General features: G+C 43.7%; 1 protein-coding gene across 10 annotated transcripts in view; it reads left to right on the forward strand.

The window, feature by feature from the left end:
- The first annotated feature begins 879 nt into the window (after positions 1 to 879).
- The window catches only part of HECA (HECA ribonucleoprotein granule regulator), a 195,770-nt gene continuing 177,155 nt past the window's right edge, over positions 880 to 19,494 (forward strand). For 5 of the 10 annotated variants that reach the window (XR_013555783.2, XR_014137726.1, XR_013555784.2 and 2 more), the window contains exon 1: positions 881 to 1,461. Coding sequence is in view for 7 of the 10 variants with exons in the window: in XM_078447386.2 (XP_078303512.1) it covers positions 1,191 to 1,461 (271 nt within the window). In the remaining 3 variants the exon portion in view is untranslated. Of the gene's footprint in view, positions 1,462 to 19,494 lie in introns of all 10 variants that reach the window. The other 5 variants (XM_078447385.2, XM_078447383.2, XM_078447384.2 and 2 more) reach the window with 2 other exon arrangements.

A 19,494-nucleotide genomic window follows, 5' to 3' on the forward strand; every position in this document is an offset into this window, starting at 1 on the left:
TATACGTTGTCAACATAATGAGAGATGGATGAGAAAAATTATCAGTGATACTTCTCACAGCTCCTCCCGGAAGGTAGGAGCTCTACTATAACATCCTGAAGGAAGTGTGTTTGATCTGGAACCTGAGATATGGGAAGGAGCTGGTCTGTGAAAAGGCAGAATAAAGTTGCAGAAAAGAGAAACCATGTAGAACTCTTCCCAGGGGTCTCCTGCTCTCCGGTCACTGCCTCTCTTCAGAGGCGTCACGTTTTAATCTTAGCCTGCTTCCAATGCAGCTATCTCTCTTTTGGGACAGCTCAGCCCACAGGGATTGGGTTTCCTCCCAAGCAGGTCCTGCCTAGTGGTCACAGGCAACATTTAGTTTTATCCCTGGATGGTGGGTCCTGTTTGTATGAATTACTTTCATCACTACACTGTGCCGGCTTCTCATTCAGGGACCCTGCTGTTCATCCCCATTGTCTGGGACCTCGATCCTATTTCCGTAATTACTGCCCCTAAAACTGTTCTTGAAGGGTAAGGTCTTTTGATGGATTATTAATCCAAAATCCTTTGTTTTCCCTTCTTCTAGTCACCCGCCTATTTTTCAGGACCATATTGTTCTAAGCCTCAATTACATGAAGGTCGGGAGGCCACCGAATAACTACGCCAGATGCCACCGGATTGGTGTAGGAGGCCACTTCAGGAAGGTGGCTTCGCGCACGGCCAATAGCTTCGCAGGCCCGCGGTGAGGGCGCCAGAATGACGTCACTCGAACGTGGCCGGCTCGCGCGGGGCGTGACGTCACGCGGGCGGGCCGGTCCGCCTTGAGGTCACCTGGTGGGCGCGGCCAGGCCGAATCCCCAGTGTCGTCACGGGCGGGGGCGGGGCCAGAGCGTGTCAGCGAAGCCGAATCAAAACAAGCCGGAGACCCGCCTTTTCCCTCCGGCTCGGGAGCGTCTCGCTCGGGTCCCGAGCCCGCCGCGCTCGCGCGGCTGCGAGCCTCGGGTGGCCGCGCGCCGGCTCCAGGAAGCCGGGGAGGGCGCGGCGGCCGGGATGGCGCGGCGCGGGCCGCGCGGCTAGACGGGCGCCGAAGGAGCCGCCGGCCCGCGCCCTCCATTCTCTTCCTCCCGGAGCCGGCGCCGCGCGGGCCGGGAGCGGCCGTGCGGCGGGGAGCCGCCTTCCTTGACGCCGGGCACCTGGACGCTCGCGAGATGCCCAACCCCAAAAGCAGCAAAGGCGGCCGCAAAAACAAGCGCGCCAACAGCAGCGGGGACGAGCAGGAAAATGGAGCCGGGGCCCTGGCAGCGGCGGGCGCGGCGGGCGCGGCGGCCGGGGGGGGCCTGGCGGCGGCGGCCGGCTGCGGAGCGGTGGCGGCGGGCGCGCCGGGCACCGGGGGCGCGGCGGGCACCGGAGGCGCGGGGACTGGCGCCGCCAACGCCGCGGCCGCCTCGGGGGCTGCTGCCGCGGGCGACGCTAAGAACGGTAAGACGGGGCTGGCGGGGCGAACGCCAACTTCCTCCCCGACGGGGAAGGCGCGGTGGCGGGGCCCGGGGCGGCGCGGGCGGTGCGTGGACAATGCGAGAGTCAGGAAGTGCTCACCCCGCCCCTCCGCCCCGCGGCGGCTGTCCCTTCCCGGTCCCCACGCCCGGCGGCGACGACTGATCTGCGGCCCGTGCCCGGGGTCTGCGCCGCTCCCGGGCCGAGAACCCGGGGCCGCCTGCGCCTCCGACGCCGAGGGGTGCCCCGGGGCTCGGCGGCGGCGGCGGCGGCGGCGGCAGTGCTCCCCTCGAGCCCTGCGGGTTCTGGCGGAGCCGACTGTGTGCTGCGGCCCGTGGGGGAGCGGCGGGTTGGGGGGTGGGGGGAAGGAAAGAGCTGCCCAAGTTGAAAAGAATGATCCGCTTGGAAACTTAGGCACCAGTTCATGCTCCCCTGTGCCCCCCTCACCCACCCCCCTTTTCCCCGCGTGGGGAAGAGCCTCAAATCCCAGCAAATCGGGGTTTGCTGCGGCGACTGCCACAGGTGAAGAGGCCCCGAGACATTTTTACTACAGGGCGTGTGTGTGTGCGTGCTTGTGCGCGCGCGCGCTCTTTAATTCTCTTACTCGCTTGAGGAAGGAAGAGAATCTGAACTTGACTTCCGTTCTCAGACCGGAGTTAAAAAAAAAAAAAAATCATCGTCGGTATGATTCTGTTTCACGGTTTTAGAAGGAAGCCTGCTACTCTTAGGCAGTACCTTAATGCACCTTTTGAAGGGCACTTAGGGAATACTGACGATGTGACAGATTGCCGTTGTCACTAGAGAGACACGATTTTCGTTATCGGGTGCCGGCCAAACACTTTTTCCTTACTTGGACAGTTCTTTGAATTCCTCTGGTCAGGCAGTTTTTCAGGGAAGGGAATAGAGGTATATTTTAACGAAGGGATATTAGGAGCTTTATTTCTGACTTTTAACTTGTAGCTTTTCAGCTTTTGAAGCCATTCTTCATGCAGATCAGTCACTTTTTTAAAGAGGCACCTGCACTCAGAAGAGCCCCACAGTGCTCTGAACGTAGGAGATTGAAGTGTAGCCAATTAAGAACAGAACCATAGGCCCCACTGAGTGTATCTCCACAATAGTGATGTAGGAAAGTTTTCTTTTTTTCCAGGAACAGACAGCCTAGTTTTGAATGTTTGATAATACAATTTTTGGCCAGACTGTCTTCTCCATCCATGTTCTTTTGTTTTCCTAGCTCTGAACTTCATTTTGGTATTGATGTGGCATAGGGGAAGGAAGACAGACTGGTGGTTTAGCCTTTTAGAGCTCTGTCTTCTTGGGAAGGTCAGTCTTTCTGACACTTGATTTCCTCGCCTGTAAAATTGAAAAAAAAATTGTATATATTCCATTGGCCCCCCCATAGAGTTATTCTGAGGCTCAGAGTGTTACTTTCTTCTCTGGTTTGCAGTTCTTGTTTTAAAGGCTTGTTAAGCTTTTAACATGCTTAGTAAAGTTTTTTAAGAAAAGTGATCAATGAATGATGATAGCTATCATTCATTCCTTCAAAATATATTAAACACAGTGTTACAAGTACTGTGTTAAGTATGAAAGGGTACAGTGGTAATCAAGAGAGGACATCCTAGTCCTCATGGAGCTCTCATTCCAGTTCTGGTGTACCTTTTTATTTTTTGTCTGTATGAAGCTTCACGATGGCTGTTTACTTATTAATTTTTTTTAACTTTATTGTTTTTTAATTTACATCCAAATTAGTTAGCATATAGTGCAACAGTGATTTCAGGAGTAGATTCCTTAGTGCCCCTTACCCATTTAGCCCATCCCCCCTCCCACAACCCCTCCACTAATCCTCTGTTTGTTCTCCATATTTCAGAGTCTCTTATGTTTTGTCCCCCGCCCTGATTTTATATTATTTTTGCTTCCCTTCCCTTATGCTCATCTGTTTTGTCTCTTACAGTTCTCATATGAGTGAAGTCATATGATATTTGTCTTTCTCTGACTAATTTCACTTAGCATAATACCCTCCAGTTCCATCGACGTAGTTGCAAATAGCAAGATTTCATTCTTTTTGATAGCCGAGTAATACTCCATTGTATATATATACCACATCTTCTTTATCCATTCATCCATTGATGGACATTTGGGCTCTTTCCATACTTTGGCTATTGTTGATAGTGCTGCTATAAACATGGGGGTGCATGTGTCCCTTCGAAATAGCACACCTGTATCCCTTGGATAAATACCTAGTAGTGCATTTGCTGGGTCGTAGGGTAGTTCCATTTTTAGTTTTTTTGAGGAACCTGCGTACTGGTTTCCAGAGTGCCTGCACCAGCTTGCATTCCCAGCTGTTTATCTTTTTCTCCAAAAGATTAAACCACTTTACAGCTGTGCGAGGAAATACTTTTTCTTAAGCTGGTGATACCCCCTCCTCTGTAAACTTTAAGCTGGTTATGGTGTCACTATTATTACTCTCCTCTGCAATGTCAAACTCAGGTATATTTAGCACTTTTGTGTCTATCTGTGTGGAACTGTGTATTTCTGATTTGCAACTTGTTTTATGAGGTGAATGGAGAAAAAGGTAAGAACTGGGCCAAACATTGCCATTGTCAGGGTTAGAGAAGACACAGACTTTGATCAGCAAGCTGTATTTTAGGATTCCATATTTGGTTGTGCCATGGTGTGAAGTCTCCATGATCCATTTTAATTTGAAGAACTTGTCACTGCAGTTGGTAACTCAACATGGGTGCTAAGGCCTCTTGTGTGCAAAATTGATAAATAAGGAAATTACAAATATGCGTGTGTGTGTGTGTGTGTGTGTTTGCCATTTAAAGCTATGCTTTCTAATGTTGGGGTAGGAGAAGTGGCATTGGTGAGTTTTAAAGGAAGGGGCAACAGATATGCAAACTCTCAAGAATCAGCTGCTAAGGCCCAATTATTTTTGAATTTTAGAATGACATTGATTGCACTATTATAGTATTTCTAAGTATATTTTGATTTTTTTAACTTGTGACATTAGATTTTGCAGTTATGAATATTAGAAATTAAGTGATTATTTTGAGGATGTGCTGGATCTGAATTCTCTTAAACTTTTAAACAGTTCGTTCTCATTGTTCAAGTCAGTTGTGATCTACAAATGCAAACGCAAATTTAATGAAGTTAACAGTAGTTGTCGTTTGTACTTGTTTGGAGTTGATAGAATTGTTTTGTGTCTTGTGGTTCTTGGGCAGGACGGCCACCAGGGCATGGTAATATTAGTTCTTAGTTGTTCACTCTTTGTCAGTACGTGTAAATAGCTGCTTAATGTATGAAAGAAGACTGTCAGGGAAAGCTCGGGAAGCTATGGAATGGTTATAGGGGAAGAAGTTGCACTGGGTGAAGTTGTGCGTCTTGGGTAAGATGAGTATTAATTGTAAAGACTTCGTACCCCTCATAAGTTTGTTAGTGCATTTCTAGATACTGGCTTAGGAAGCTTCTTGCAGGAATTGGAGTAAAAGATGAAGTGCCATGCTCCTCCTACATAGTAAACATCGGTGTACATATTGTAGCGTTTTGATTGTAGGTGGACTAGGTTTGCCAATCATTATTTTTAGGGTCTAGGAATCATGCGGTAGATTATTACGATGTAGTTTCATTTTGGAATTCTGGTTCCATTAGGCCACTGCTTTTTTGCTGAGGGCCTAAAATATATGGACCCTTGATCATAGTATGTAGTTTTCAATGGGCCTGGATCCTAAGTCCTTTTATTAATTCCTGTTTTATGTACGACCATGGGTCACCATGCCACTCATTCCTGACTGCCACCAGAACCTCTGAGTAGCTGAATCTGCCTTAATCCATTCCATTCAGCAACACTTACAGTATAAGTGTAAGAGAGTTTGTTTACATATTGATTGGCTGTGCATTTGGAAGGCATAGATATAATCTTGGGCAAGTCATTTGACGTCTCCGAGACTCAGTTTCTGCATACTTAAAATGGGATTGTAGTACCTACCCATAATACCGCAAGATCACATATATTACATACATATAACTTATATACTATATAAGTATGTATATGCACAGTGCTTGACTTATAATGTGAGCTTACTAAGTGTTAGTTATTTGCCTTAGATTCTGGAAACAGTCTTTGAAACAGATTTTACGTGTAGGAGTTTTACTGGGAATGCTCTAGCTGGGCAGCGAGGGAAGCAGGATTGAGTAAAGCAAGGAGTTGAACTGCCCTGCAGTTACAACAGGGAACTCTGGAGCTGGGATGCCCTGCAGAGTTATCTTACCTTGAGGCATGGGGGCAGGGCCTTTAAACTCCGCTTCCTCCACTGACTTGTCTTTAGGACTTGGACTGTCTCCTGAAAGAGACAGTATGACCTGGGGAGTGGCATCTATCTCTTGGCTGGAGAGCCTCTCTGGAGAGGCACTCAGCTGAGAGCCTTCTCCGAGTGACGAGTGACGAAGAGCCCTTTTTATTCCTCTAGCATTACCTGTTTCTTCCCATACACCACTAGTGCTATCCACGTAAAACACAGGCATGGGATAAATAGTTCTCACTACCCTTTAGGATCAGGCCGGGAATTCACTACCAGTGTAACAGGGTTTTGGCGGGAAATGTGCCCTGAATTTCATACATCTTTACAAGTGGGTTTTTGGAACTCTACCTGTTCCCTATAAACAAGATTTGTGTTTTTCTGCATACTTAGGTCAGTGAACACATTTTGTATAACTTCAGGCTTGTAGTTTATTATAAGTAGTTTCTCTTTTTAGGTGTTTACTTGAATTTTTACTATATTTAAATTGTCTCTATTCATCAGAAGAAAAATGAAGAGTGTTTGCCTGCTGTTTATTTTCTTTTCTTTTTTTTTTTTAATGTTTATTTATTTTTGAGACAGAGAGAGACAGAGCATGAACAGGGGAGGGGCAGAGAGAGAGGGAGACACAGAACCTGAAACAGGCTCCAGGCTCTGAGCTGTCAGTACAGAGCCCGACGTGGGGCTCGAGCTCACAAACCGTGAGATCATGACCTGAGCCAAAGTCAGACGCTTAACCGACCGAGCCACCCAGGCGCCCCCTGTTTATTTTCAAATCAAGAAATATTTATTGCAGGCCTAAGGTATGTAGGGTACGATTATCATCTTGGAAGACATTTTCTTATTTAGAAGTTAATTTTGTCAGGTGTTTAAAAACACCTGCTACTTGGGGCACCCGGGTGGCTCAGTCAGTTAAGGGTTTGACTTTGGCTCACGTCGTGATCTCACAGTTCATGAGTTTGAGCCCTGCATCGGATTCTGTGCTGACAGCTCAGAGCCTGGTGCCTGCCTCCGATTCTGTGTCTCCCTCTGTCTTTGCCCCTTCCCCCCTTGTGCACACGCTCTGTCTCTCAAAAGTGAATAAAAATGAAAAAAAATCTGCTACTTTTGGATCTTGTCTTTTGAGATCCACCTTTGTAATGGGGATTGATAGAAAATATTGCCTCATCCATCAAAGATTCATCTTGTGCACTTTGTATATTATAGTAAGAACTTAAAAAAAAAATTTTTTTTTAATGTTTACTTATTTTTGAGAGAGAGAAAGAAAGAGAGACAGAGTGTGAGCAAGGGAGGGAGGGCAGAGAGAGGAAGACACAGATTCTGAAGCAGGCTCCAGGCTCTGAGCTGTCAGCACAGAGCCCAATGCAGGGCTTGAACTCACAGAACTCACAAACCGTGAGATCATGACCTGAGGTGAAGTCTGACGCTTAATGACTGAGCCACCCCAGGCACCGCGAGTAAAAACTCTTCTATGATCTGTTAATGGAGGTTTTGGGTACCATCTTTTCTTTATTTACTTCTGAAAGGACCTGAGCTTGAATTCTAAAAACTGAACCTTCAATGTCATCCAAGTCCAAAAATATGTATCATTCTGTAAAGAATTGAAAACAGGAGATAAAACTGGGAAGTCTTTTGCAGCTTAATCCTCCTCTGAATTTACTCCACGCTTATCTATAAACAATTTAAAAAACTTGAAGGCATCAAAAGGAAAACTCTAGGGAAAAAAAAAATCTGATTGATTTTGCTCACGAGCTCTTTGGCATTTTTAAGGGATAGATTTAATTAAAAATATTTTGCTATTTCGTTATTTTATCAGTAATAAAATGGCCACTGTGGAAAGAGAATAAAATGGCCACTGCGGATGGGGTGTCTGGGTGGCTCAGTTGGTTAAGTGTCTGACTTTTGGTATTGGCTCAGGTGATCTCATGGTTCATTTCGTGGGATTGAGCCCTGCATTGGGCTTTGTGTGGACAGCGTGGAGCCTGCTTGGGATTCTCTCTCTCTCCTTCTTCCTGCCCCTCCCTTACCTGCTCAATCTTTCTTTCTCTCTCTCTCCCTCAAATAAATAGACTTAAAAAAAATAAAGATGGGGCGAAGTTCTTTGACTTTCTATTCAAACACATAATCTTACCACTTAGATCACCATTGTACTTGTATACTTTTAATATTTTCTCTTATAGATTTTCAAAAGTACATGTATAATTTTTTAAAAAAGAGGATAATCTATTTTGTAACCAGCTTTTTACAGAGGCAGTATTTTGTGGAAATTTAGCAGAGTAGTAAATACACAGGTTCATCACCATTTTAATGTTTCAGTGACTGTATAATATGCCATCATGTGTCCGTACCTTGGATAATTTGATCATTCTACTATTGTTTGACCTTTAGGTTTTTATTTATACATCTGTGGGAGTTATCCAGTTACTTAGGATACATTCTTCCCTGTGGACTTACTGTGTCAAATGATACGCTTTTTAAAAAAATATTTAAATTAATGTATGCTGACAGATTGTCCTATAGAAAAGTTGTGGGAATTTGACCCTGCTCTGGTCAGAGTGCCCTTCCCCCACAGCCTCACCGTCCTGAGTTCTTGTAGTTTTAACGGCATGCTGGAGAATTGCTGCCTAATTCTCAGCAGTAAGAGGGCCCCAGTAGGATCAAGAGCCTGGAGCAGATGCTGTCACACTTAAGGGGACTTTCCAAGGCTGCATATGTTTCGGTTGGGGACTTCTGTGCTCTTTAGTGATTTGGTGGCTAACAAGAATTCAACAAGATATCTAATAATGGTGAATGATATTTGAGCAGTTGGTAATAGTGAAGATGAAGGGATAGGCTTTTGAAATTCTGTCTACATCATTTATTCTAATTTTAAGAAATAAGGCCTAGAATTTCATTCATTCATTCATTCATTCATCCATCCATCCATTCACAGTTTATTTATTTTGAGAGAGAGATAGAGAGCATGGGAGGGGCAGAGAGAGAGAGGGAGAGAGAATCGCAAGCAGCCTCTGTACCACCAGCACGGATCCTGGTTGGGGTGGGGCTCAAACTGGGGTGGGGCTCAAACTCACAAACCATGAGATCGTGACCTTAGCCGAAATCAAGAGTCAGATGTGTAACCCACTGAGCCACCCAGGTGCCCCAGGGCTAGAATTTTTAAAATTTTAGTCAAAAAGCATGTGGTCTCAACAGACCTGGGTGCAAGTGTAGGTGGTCCAGTTTACCAGCTAAGTGACTTTGCGATCTAACCTTTCTCAGACTCCCATTTTCCAAATACAACCTTTTGGAGTGTTTATAAAGATTAAGAAAAACAGTGCATTAAAGATCTTGGCTCAGAGCCTGGCTGATATGGGTACTGGCAGTAATAGCGTTATATGTTTTGTGATTTGTTCAACTTTATTCAGTTAGAAAACTTTTTAAAGTATTATGCATTCAGGGGCACCTGGGTGGCTCAGTCGGTTGAGCATCTGACTCTTGATTTCAGCTCGGGTCATGATCCCAGGATCCAGCCCCCTCTGTTGGGCTCTGTGCTGAGCGTGAGCCTGCTTAAGATTCTCTCTCGGTCTCTGTCCCTTTCTTTCTGCCACTCTCCCCTGCTTATGTCTCTCTAAGAAAAAAAAAACAAAACTATTATGCATTGAGAACAGACACTGAGAGACAATAAGATGGTGGTGAAGTGTCTGTGAATGTTAATATAGCAAAAGACTTGTACAATACAGGTTTTTATTCAAGTACTGATTCGATTATAAATGATATTTTCTTCCCTCATCTTCTCTTTCTGATTATTATAGTTTACGTGGAAAAATCAGGTGATTTAGCAAAACAGGGAAAAAAAGTAACAAGCAAAACGTGAATATGGTTACATCTTCCTTTCTTCATTTATTTATTTGTCTCATGTATTGAGTACTATTTGTCAGGCACTGTGTTAGGCTCTGGGATCACAAGGACAATGTGAGGCCCTCGGATTACAAGGACAAAAGAATTGTGCCCAAAGGGTTTATGGTCTGTTTGGGAGCCTTTATAGAAACAAGTGCAAGTTGGTTATTACATGGACTACACAAGGGCAACTATGAAATAAAGAGCTGGAGCTTCTGAGGTGGTAAAAATGTGGATTAAGGATGCGGATTGTATTTGAAGATACAGAGAAGTGAAATGAACATGTGTGGGGTTTAAGAGTAGCTGAAAGGAGGTAAGGAGCTCAGGGTGTCCTTTGGGGATTAGCCAGGGCTTAATATTACTGACATTAATATTAATGTCTCCTCTCTCCAGGCCACAACTAGAAGGTTCATTAGTTGGTGTGCTCATTTGTTTGCTTGTTGGTTGTTTTGTTCATCTGTGCACTCGGCCATTTCCTAAACATTTATTATGTGCCTGTTGTCTCTTCTATGACTGGAAGTTTAATGATGAATTGTAGTTGAAGACATCAGATTCTACATCCCTACAGGCTAATGGTGAAGCTGGGACAGAGACCTGTAAACACTAGGAGCATGATAATGTGCTGTGGAGGCCCAGTGGAGAAAATGATTTATTTCCCGGAGGAGGGGACATTTGAACCAAGTCTTGGAGGAAGAGAAGCATGTAGTTCTGAAAGCAGAGGAAAGATGTTTCAAGCAGAAGGAGATGGGAAAGATTGCTGCCAGGAGTTTGTGACTGGTTTGAGGTGCGGTAGTAGGACAGGAAGCTGGAAAGGGAATGGGGCCAGATGGTTAAATCTGGATGTTTTGTAGCCAGTGGAGGACCATCCCTGAGGTTTGTAAGTAGGCACATGGTCAGTTGAACCCGCACAAGGGAATAGCTTGGTTTGTCATCGTAGGTTGTTGACAGGCTTGTAAAGTTGTGTTATAGCTGGGTGGGAGAGACGCTGGTCCTTCCTTGTCTTATGGAGTCGAAGAATGAATCTCATACAGCAGAGAGCGAGCACGGTGATAGAGTTTATTGAGCAAAAGTACAAAGTTCTCAGAGAGTGAGAGGGAGTGAGAGGAGTCCCAACTGGGTTTCCGCCAAAGATTTTTGTCTCCGACTTTTTATTGGGACCTTATCAGGAACTGGATAACAGTTTGTGAGAATCTATTCATGGCACCTAGCATGGGCAGGTCTGGAATGTGTTTGTCCTTTCTTTACCCCCAACCCACCTGCAGCTATATAGCCTTCCACTTGAATCTGTGGAAGGGGCGGGGGCGGGTGGGGGGGGGGGGGATGCTGGTGGCCACTCCGAGGAGTAGGAGGGCCCAGGAGGGCCCAGGGCCTCTACAGGGAGTCTTGAAGCATGTGGTCATGGCTCCCTTATCTATCCCTGCCTACTACTAAACCTAGCCCTATACAGTTGTAATTTCAGCAGAATGCTATTTTAGCAATTTTTCTTATTTAAAATTTTTTTAAATGTTTATTTTTGAGAGAGAGAGAATCCCAAGCAGGCTCCACATGGTCAGCACAGAGCCCTACGTGGGGCTTGAACCCACGAACCATAAGCTCATGACCTGAGCCGAATTCAAGAGTTGGACACTCGACCGACTGAATCACCCGGACACCCCAGCAATTTTTCTTTTGATAGGGCTGGTCAAGGATTGTTGGCCCAACTTGCCATGGACCCTTGATTGTGGCTTTTTAGTAAAGCAGTGGGCACACGGGTGATGGTGTTATGGTACCCAAGGCTGCTGTGTGGAGAGTCTTCATTGTGGGCACCAGCATCCAGGTGCTTTCTGAGCCATGCAAGGTTAGCTAATTGAGGTTAATTTAAGAGAAACAACTGACTGCCAAGGGAGTGGTTGTGGCCATCGGAGCAGAAAGGGTTTTTCCCTGCAGGGAGAGTTGTCCCTATGGTTTATTTTTCATACCTTGGTAAAAAGTGTGTATCTCAGAGCCAGGTTAGACTAATTTTCTTGGTTTGTCATTTTATTTTTATCATCATTGGATCAGTTTTAAAACAACCTCTGGTTTGTGGTTGGCTTTCATTGTTTTGTACAAAGTAACCCTGCATATGTGTGTGTGTGTGTGTGTGTGTGTGTGTGTGTGTGTGTGTGTGTGTTTGTGTACGTGTGTGTGTACGTGTGTGTACGTGTATGTGCACGCGTGCCTAATTCTGTATATTTCAGAAAGCTTCCAGTTCTCAGTGGTTGGTGAGATAGCAACTTGCTTTATTTAATCAACAGGATGTTTTAGTTTGATTGTACTGGAGAGGTTTTTATCAAATGGCAAAGAGTAGTTTTTTTTTCTTTTTAAGAGTAGTGTTTCTAATGCTCAATTATTATATGTTCTGATTTGTCAGAAGTAGAAAAGGGAAACTTTATTTCTGCCAAATTATACTTACGAGAATAATACTTGAAAACAATCTAAGAGTTAGAAACAAAAATTAATAGGAAGTTTAAAGAAAAGCGAGAAAACAGGAAGACTTCAAAGAGGAAGTGTTAAATGTTAATTATATAATTGCTTTTGACTGCAATTAATAAGAAAGCATGATTCTCATACACTTATAGGATGTATTTTGTAGATTTAAATTGTCAGTAGGAAAAGCATTTCCTCCATCTTAGGTGTAATAATTGGGGGCCTGCAAATTAAGATGACAGAAGATACATAAACAAGAGAAAAGGCAGATTTAATCACAGGAAAATATGCCACTCAAAGTTGAGGGTTAGAATTTGTGGCTTATATACCATCTTCATTGGTGAAGGGTGGGGAGGGGGGGAGAAGGACATTCGTGGGAAGACAAATGAGAGAAGGGAAGAGAAAAAGCACCTATAGAAAAAGAAATAACTTTCTGGAAAGATAAATGGGCCCTTAGAGAATAGATGGGCAACATGATAGTTTTGTGACAATGTCTGCTTAGGTGTGGTGTGGAGACATCTCTCTGGTGATAAGAGTCAGTCTTCCCTGATTGCTCCTAGGGAGGGGACATAAGTGGATTGAGTTCTTTGAGAGGCTCTGCTTTTAGGCAGATAAGAGATTTCAGGAACTCAAATGCTTGCAGCTGAAAGCAGTTTTTAGGCCACAGTGGCACATTCTAGATCTCTTCAAAATATTTTGCAGTTCAGATCACATTACCCCTCGTAATAGCAATTGTAGGTAGTCTGATAGCGAAAGACAGTGTCATAATTCAGGGTTTCTGTGTTTTATTTTGTTAGAAATTTATTAGAAATAGATGGTATTAAGGCATATGCCTTCATAAAACTGATAAAAAGGATAAGTTTAGGCAAAGGTTAGCAGGGTATCAAATTGTTCATAGTAAGGGAGCTGTTTGCCAAACTTAAAATGTATATTTTTCCCTAGAGATGAGTATAAGTTTGATACTTCAGATCATGTCCTTTCAAGTTATAAAAGTGTCTCAGGCGAGTCTTTTGACGCTAATACTGAAACTGAATCACAAACTCTATTTTAGATTTCTAAATGAGCACTCTTAAATGTGATCATTTCAGTATAATATTTAGTAGAACTCTATTATGTTACAACTTCTTATTAAAGTGACACATTATTTGTTACACATGCCTGACAAAGCTCAGGGTCTGGGTAGAAATGCAGACTGGGGAATGTACAGAATCAAGTTCTGACTATTTTTGATTGGCAGCATGTGCAGTTGGTAATCTGAGAGGCTGAGCCTAAGATGGTTTGAGATGGTTGTTACTGAACAGGCACAGTGCTGCTGCCAGAAGCCACGGAGGGAGGCTGGCGTTGAGAAACGGGAAGTGTCTTTTGTGGGAGAGACAGAAATGCATGCATCTAATGTACGGGGCAGCTCCAAGAACTATTCCAAATGGTTTCCAACCCCTCGGATCTCTTTTTATCGGGCAGTGCTTACGTATTGCAGTACTGTTAGCTCTGTAATGATACAGTTCCACTATATAAGGCATTTAGTTGTACATGTGCAGGTGATGTCTTGCAGTACAGAGCAAGTTAGGTGAGATTCCTTGGGTGGTAGGTGTGTTGGGGCTGCAGAACCCATAAAATCCACAGAAAGGAGAAGCAGCCGCTTCTAGGTATAGGAACAACGATGACACCACAACTGCCCTTTATTGAGTGCTTTCTAGGAGCCAGGCTCAACACCCAGCAGTCACGAGTCTGCTTTTGAGGATGAGGACACTAAGCTCCAGAGATGGCCTCTTTCCCTTTCTGCCGAAAAGGCGTGTTTGGGTTAAAGAGATGTGCCTGGCCCCAGTGCCACAGTGTGATCCTATGTGATATTGGACGCACATACATGTGCATAAATAATGAACAACTTTTTAAGTAGAGGACTTAAACTCAGTAAAAAAACATCAAGGAAGCAATAGGGCTGTTTATATTACTTTTAAAATGCCTTATGCTTATCATTTGGGTACTTGAACTGAAATTAAATCTGTGAAACAAAGCACTTGACCAAGGAAGCACTTAGCTCATACATTTTCCATTCATGGGGATCTGATTCCTTCTCATTATGACAGAAGGATTTCCTGGTGTTGGAATTGTGGAGGTTGTGAACACTTGAACTCACACTTCCTGTTCTCAGTGGATCACAGCTCATAACTAGGATGTGATTATCTTTAGGCTAAAGTCCTAAGATGTGGGATCACTGGTCACAAGGCATGTTTTTTTTTTTTTTTTTTTAAATTTTTTTAATGTTTATTTATTTTTGAGAGAGAGGGAGAGAGCGTGAGCAGGGGAGGGGCAGAGAGAGAGGGAGACAAGGAATCGGAAGCAGGCTCTAGGCTCCGAGCTGTCAGCACAGAGCCTGACGCGGGGCTTAAACTCACGAGCCGTGAGATCATGACCTGAGCGGAACTCGGATGCTCATCCGATTGAGCCACCCAGGTGCCCCACAAGGCATGTGGTTTTTAAGGTTTTGATACAAGTTGCCTAACTGCTGTCTAGAAAGAGTTCAGCAGTTTCCGCTGACACTGGCCCTGCATATGGTGTTCCTTTCTTCACATTCCTCAACATGGACTTTGGTAACCATTTTCATCTTTGCCAACCAGATCGTTGAAAAATTACAGCTCATTGTTATTTTTTTAATGTTTATTTATTTGTTTAGAGAGAGAGTGCCTGTGAGCAGGGGAGGGGCAGAGAGAGAGGGACAGAGAGAATCCAAGGCAGGCTCTGCGGAACCCGACTCAGAGCTCGATCTCATGCACCCTGAGATCATGACCTGAGCTTGAAAGCAAGTTGGATGCTTAACTGACTGAGCTACCCAGATGCCCCATTTGTTGGATTATCAGTGAGCGAGTACCTTTATATGTATACTGCTCATTTGTGTTGTTTTTTTCATTCATTTCACTAATGGCATATTTGTGTTCTTACTGATTTGCAGAAAGTTTCTGTATATTAAGGATACTTTTTTTTTTAATGTTTATTTATTTTGAGTAAGAGAGTGTGCACAGGGGAGGGGCAGAGAGAGAGGGAGAGAGAGAACCCCAGGCAGGCTCCACGGTTGGCAGCCCGACTCGGGGCTTAATCCCAGGAACTGGGAAGTCATGACCTGAGCTGAAATGAAGAGTTGGTTGCTTAGCTGCCTGAGCCACCCCAGCGCCCCTCAGAATACTTTTTTGAGGTACATTTTCCTTGGTTTATTATCTTTTTGCCTTATTTCAGGTGTTCTTGCTGGTTAGAAATGTTAACGGTTTTGTATGATCACAGAACATCCACATAGTGAGAGAACTCAAGAGAAACGTATTGAGTGAGGAAGTCCCACCTGTGACTTGTACTTGTGGGAAAAACATTGTGGGCGTGGTGGAAGGGTAATGACTTGAGTTCATTTGGGTATCCGTGCACAGCAGTGCTCTTACGTTAGTGAGGTTCTGTTTCCTTTTTTGTGTTTAATTTTTGAGGCTCTGTTTCACAGAATCGGTCGCAGTTCCTGCTGCCCTCCCTGACCCTCCACTTCCCTGATCACTACTGTCCAACTGACAGCTGAGCTGTGGTGCTCAACACCTGTCGCTTCTGGCGCATTTCTGAAATGTGGTTCCTATCCCTGCTCCACAGGACTTTGAAACTTGTAGATAAAGGCACATTATTTACTACCTCTTCTCAAGAATAAACCTGCAGACTTGAGTTCTCTTTGGGCTAAATTGCCCATAACTTCTTCGTTTTTCTTTTTTTTTAAATTATTTTTTAATGTTCATTTATTTTTGAGAGACAGACAGTGTGAGTGGGGGAGAGGCAGAGAGAGGAGGAGACTCAGAATCCGAAGAGGCTCCAGGCTCCAAGCTGTCAGTACAGAGCCCGACGCGGGGCTTGAACCCACAGACCGTGAGATTATGACCTGAGCTGAAGTTGGGAGCTTAACTGACTGAGCCACCCAAGCACCCTATCCCCTAATTTCTTTGTCATAACAAACTGAAATGCTGAGTCATGAAAGTTCTCATTTTTCTCTTTGTGTCACTTGGATTGAAATGACATTTGCATGTTAATGAAATGAAGATACAGCACTCAGTTGAACCAAAATTTATTTGCACCTCCATGCATTGTGCTGCTCCAGTTAGCCCTTGTGCTTCTCAGATGTCTGTGATTTGGAAGAGGTTCCCAAACTCAGTGCTTGTTCTACAGAGTGTGAGGTTTGAGAGACAGGTCATAATTTGTGATCTGGCATTTCGCAGGACCAAGTGAACTTTTCTCATCTCAAATGTTCTTATCTGTAGAAAATAAAGATGATATGATACATTGTTTGTTACCAACTCTTTGCAGACCAAGTGTAGAGCTTTTTGAAAAAACAAATTATTGGGTCATGATTTAGGGGTTTTAGTGTTTTCTGGTTGAGTGTTTGGTTCTAAGTTCTAAGTTACTTGATGTGGCTGCTCCCCCCTAGTTGAATGCACACTCTGATTTGGTAAATCCCAAGGCAGCCCTCGGCTTTCCTGTGTGGAGTTTGCTGCGAATGTTATTCTTCCAAAATCCTTATTGGGGGAGCCTTTAGTTTCTTCCATGTTTGGGTCCAGAAGTTGTGCTGTGTAGATTTTCCAAGAGAGTCTTCAGAGCTTGTTTACTGTTGTCTGGGCAGGTCTGCTTCCTGGAGGGCGTTCTTAGGAGTTTTTGCAAGGGCTTTCTGACCCTGCCGTGAGGACTGGGGGTAAGCCTTGTGGAGGGTTGTTTCAGCAGAGTGACTAGAGCTGATTTGGGGATTATTCTTTTGTGATCTGTGAATCATGCCGGCCCCACATTTTGTTATAGCAGCAGATTCCACTGTGATTTTAACCATTTTTTCATAACAGAGCCTTGCTTTTGGCTGTTGTCTGCATGATTCACATGTGTGCGTGTATCTGTAATCGGGCCTCATTCGCTGTGGGCCTTTCTGCATTTTACCCTTTACCTGCCTCTAGGGTCCTATGGAGTGGGGGAGTGGGTAAGTGTTGTTGTAAAAACATTTGAAAGGCTTACATAGGACTTTCATTTGTTTCCTTACCTCCCTTCTGGATTTTGCATTAAAAAAATTTTTTTTTTTAATGTTTATTTATTTTTGAGAGAGACAGAGACAGAATGCGAGTAGGTTGGGGGAGAGAGAGAGAGGGAGACACAGAATCTGAAGCAGGCTCCAGGCTCCGAGCTGTCAGCACAGAGCCTGACGCAGGGCTCGAACTCACGAGCTGTGAGATCATGACCTGAGCTGAAGTCGGACGCTCAACCGACTGAGCCACCCAGGTGCCCCTGGATTTTGCATTTTAAACCATAGTGAAGAATTTTGGATATACCAAACTATATTATGGATTTCATCAAAATAACTCCTATAGGCATATGATGCTTGGTATGTATAAGTGTTAATGTATGAATGTAAATATATCAATATGTTTATATTGTATGATTGTTTTTCTTGGGGTTTGGTTGATTAAAAACACTTTGTAAGTTTCATCCTCTAGATGCTCAGGTTTGAAATTTTTGACTTTGGACTAAATCAGTTTTCCTTACAACTTATTTTTTAATGTTCCATGAGGTAAGTGATAAAAAGATATCTTGGAAGAATTTTTAAAGAATTAATTGGAAATTGTTTTCTCTTGACAGATTTGGAAACACTTAGAATTCAATTAGTATATAATCATATATATACTTGTATATATTTGTATGTAGATATATAATATTTATTATATTATAAAATATAAATAGAATTATATTTACTATTTAAATTCTCCTATAGTAAAAAGAAATTTCTAGATATTTTTGGTAGCTTTATAAACGGTCTATTATTTTTTTCCTCTAGTTTAGAAATGAATAGTTTTGAGTCTTTGAGAGTGCCATGCTATAAAATTATGTGTGTTCCACCAAAGTAATTGGAAAAGGAATGAATGTCTAGTTACAAAGGCATCACTGGCTTAATATATCATTGGGGGTCTATAACTTTGAGTTGTCTTAGCAGTAAAAAATCTTATGAAAAAGTGTCTTGAAAACCAGTCATATTACAGCAGGTTGTGTTGGTTGAGTGTGGATATATAGTGAACTGCTGAACCAGGATGCAGACGTGACTGATTCTTGAGTCTAGCTTTTATTTTTACTGAGGTGTGTGTAAGATTTAAACATGCTCTCTCCTTTGACAAGTCTTTCCTTGTTGCAACAGATTCTGTAACTTGCTTGTTGGTTGCTGATGCAGCATTTCAGAAATAGATCAGTGTGGCCCCAGGCAAAAGCTTTGTCTTTTCTCCTTGGATCCCGGCAGAGTGACTTGCCTGGTTGGGAGGGATCCCTCTAAAGCATTTTCCCAGGTTTATTTTGAAGGGAAGGCAAGGGAGCAGAAAGTATTTCTTAGGGAAGCTTAACAGGGCAGAAAAGTTACATGGAGAACAAGAAGTGTAAGGATTTATTTTATTTTATTAAAAAAAATTTTTTTAACGGTTATTCATTTTTGAGAGATGGAGAGAGACAGAGTGGGAGGGGCAGGGGCAGGCAGGGAGGGAGACACAGAATCTTAAGCAGGCTCCAGGCTCTGAGCTGTCAGTCAGCACAGAGCCTGATGTGGGGCTTGAACCCACGGATCGTGAGATCATGACCTGGGCTGAAGTTGGTGCCTAACTGACTGAGCCACCCAGGCACCCCCAGGATTCAGTTTAGTTTAGAATATGGAAATAGGGTAGGGAGATGAGTTTAGCTATGGTGTGCTGCGATTTTACTGATTTAAATACACTAGGGTTTTTTTTTTTTTTTTTTTTTAAATGTTTATTTTTGAAAGAGCAAGAGAGAGACAGAGTTTGAGTAGGGGAAGGGCAGAGAGAGGGGGAAACAGAATCCAAAGCAGGCTCCAGGCTCCAAGCTGTCAGCACAGAGCCTGATGTGGGGCTCAAACTGACGAACTGTGAGATGGTGACCTGAGCTGCAGTTGGACGCTTAACCAACTGAGCCATCCAGGCGCCCCCAACACTAATCTTTTTTTAATGTTTATTTTTATTTATTTTTGAGAGAGAAAGAGAGTAAGCTGATGAGGGGCAGATAGGGAGACAGAATTCCAAGCAAGCTCCACGCTGTCAGCACAGAGCCCCATGTGGGGCTTGAACTCACAAACGGAGATCATGACCTGAGGTGAAATCAGAGTTAGATGCTTAACTGACTGAGCCACCTAGGTGCCCCAGCACTTACTTCTTTAACTTGGGGGTTTTTTATACGTAGTTTTAAGGTACATATAAAAGGTACTGAGGATTAATATGGGTATTGAACACTTTGAATAAGCTTTTGGGTAATCAGATCATAGTAAGTCATTCTATAATTTTGTATAAGATGCTATTCCAAACTGTAGAAAGACTTACTATGATCCGGTTACACAAAGCTTGTTGGTCACTGCCTCTTGTTA

This window comes from Panthera onca, chromosome B2 (genome assembly GCF_046562875.1).
Source record: "Panthera onca isolate mPanOnc1 chromosome B2, mPanOnc1 haplotype 2, whole genome shotgun sequence".
NCBI lineage: Eukaryota > Metazoa > Chordata > Mammalia > Carnivora > Felidae > Panthera > Panthera onca.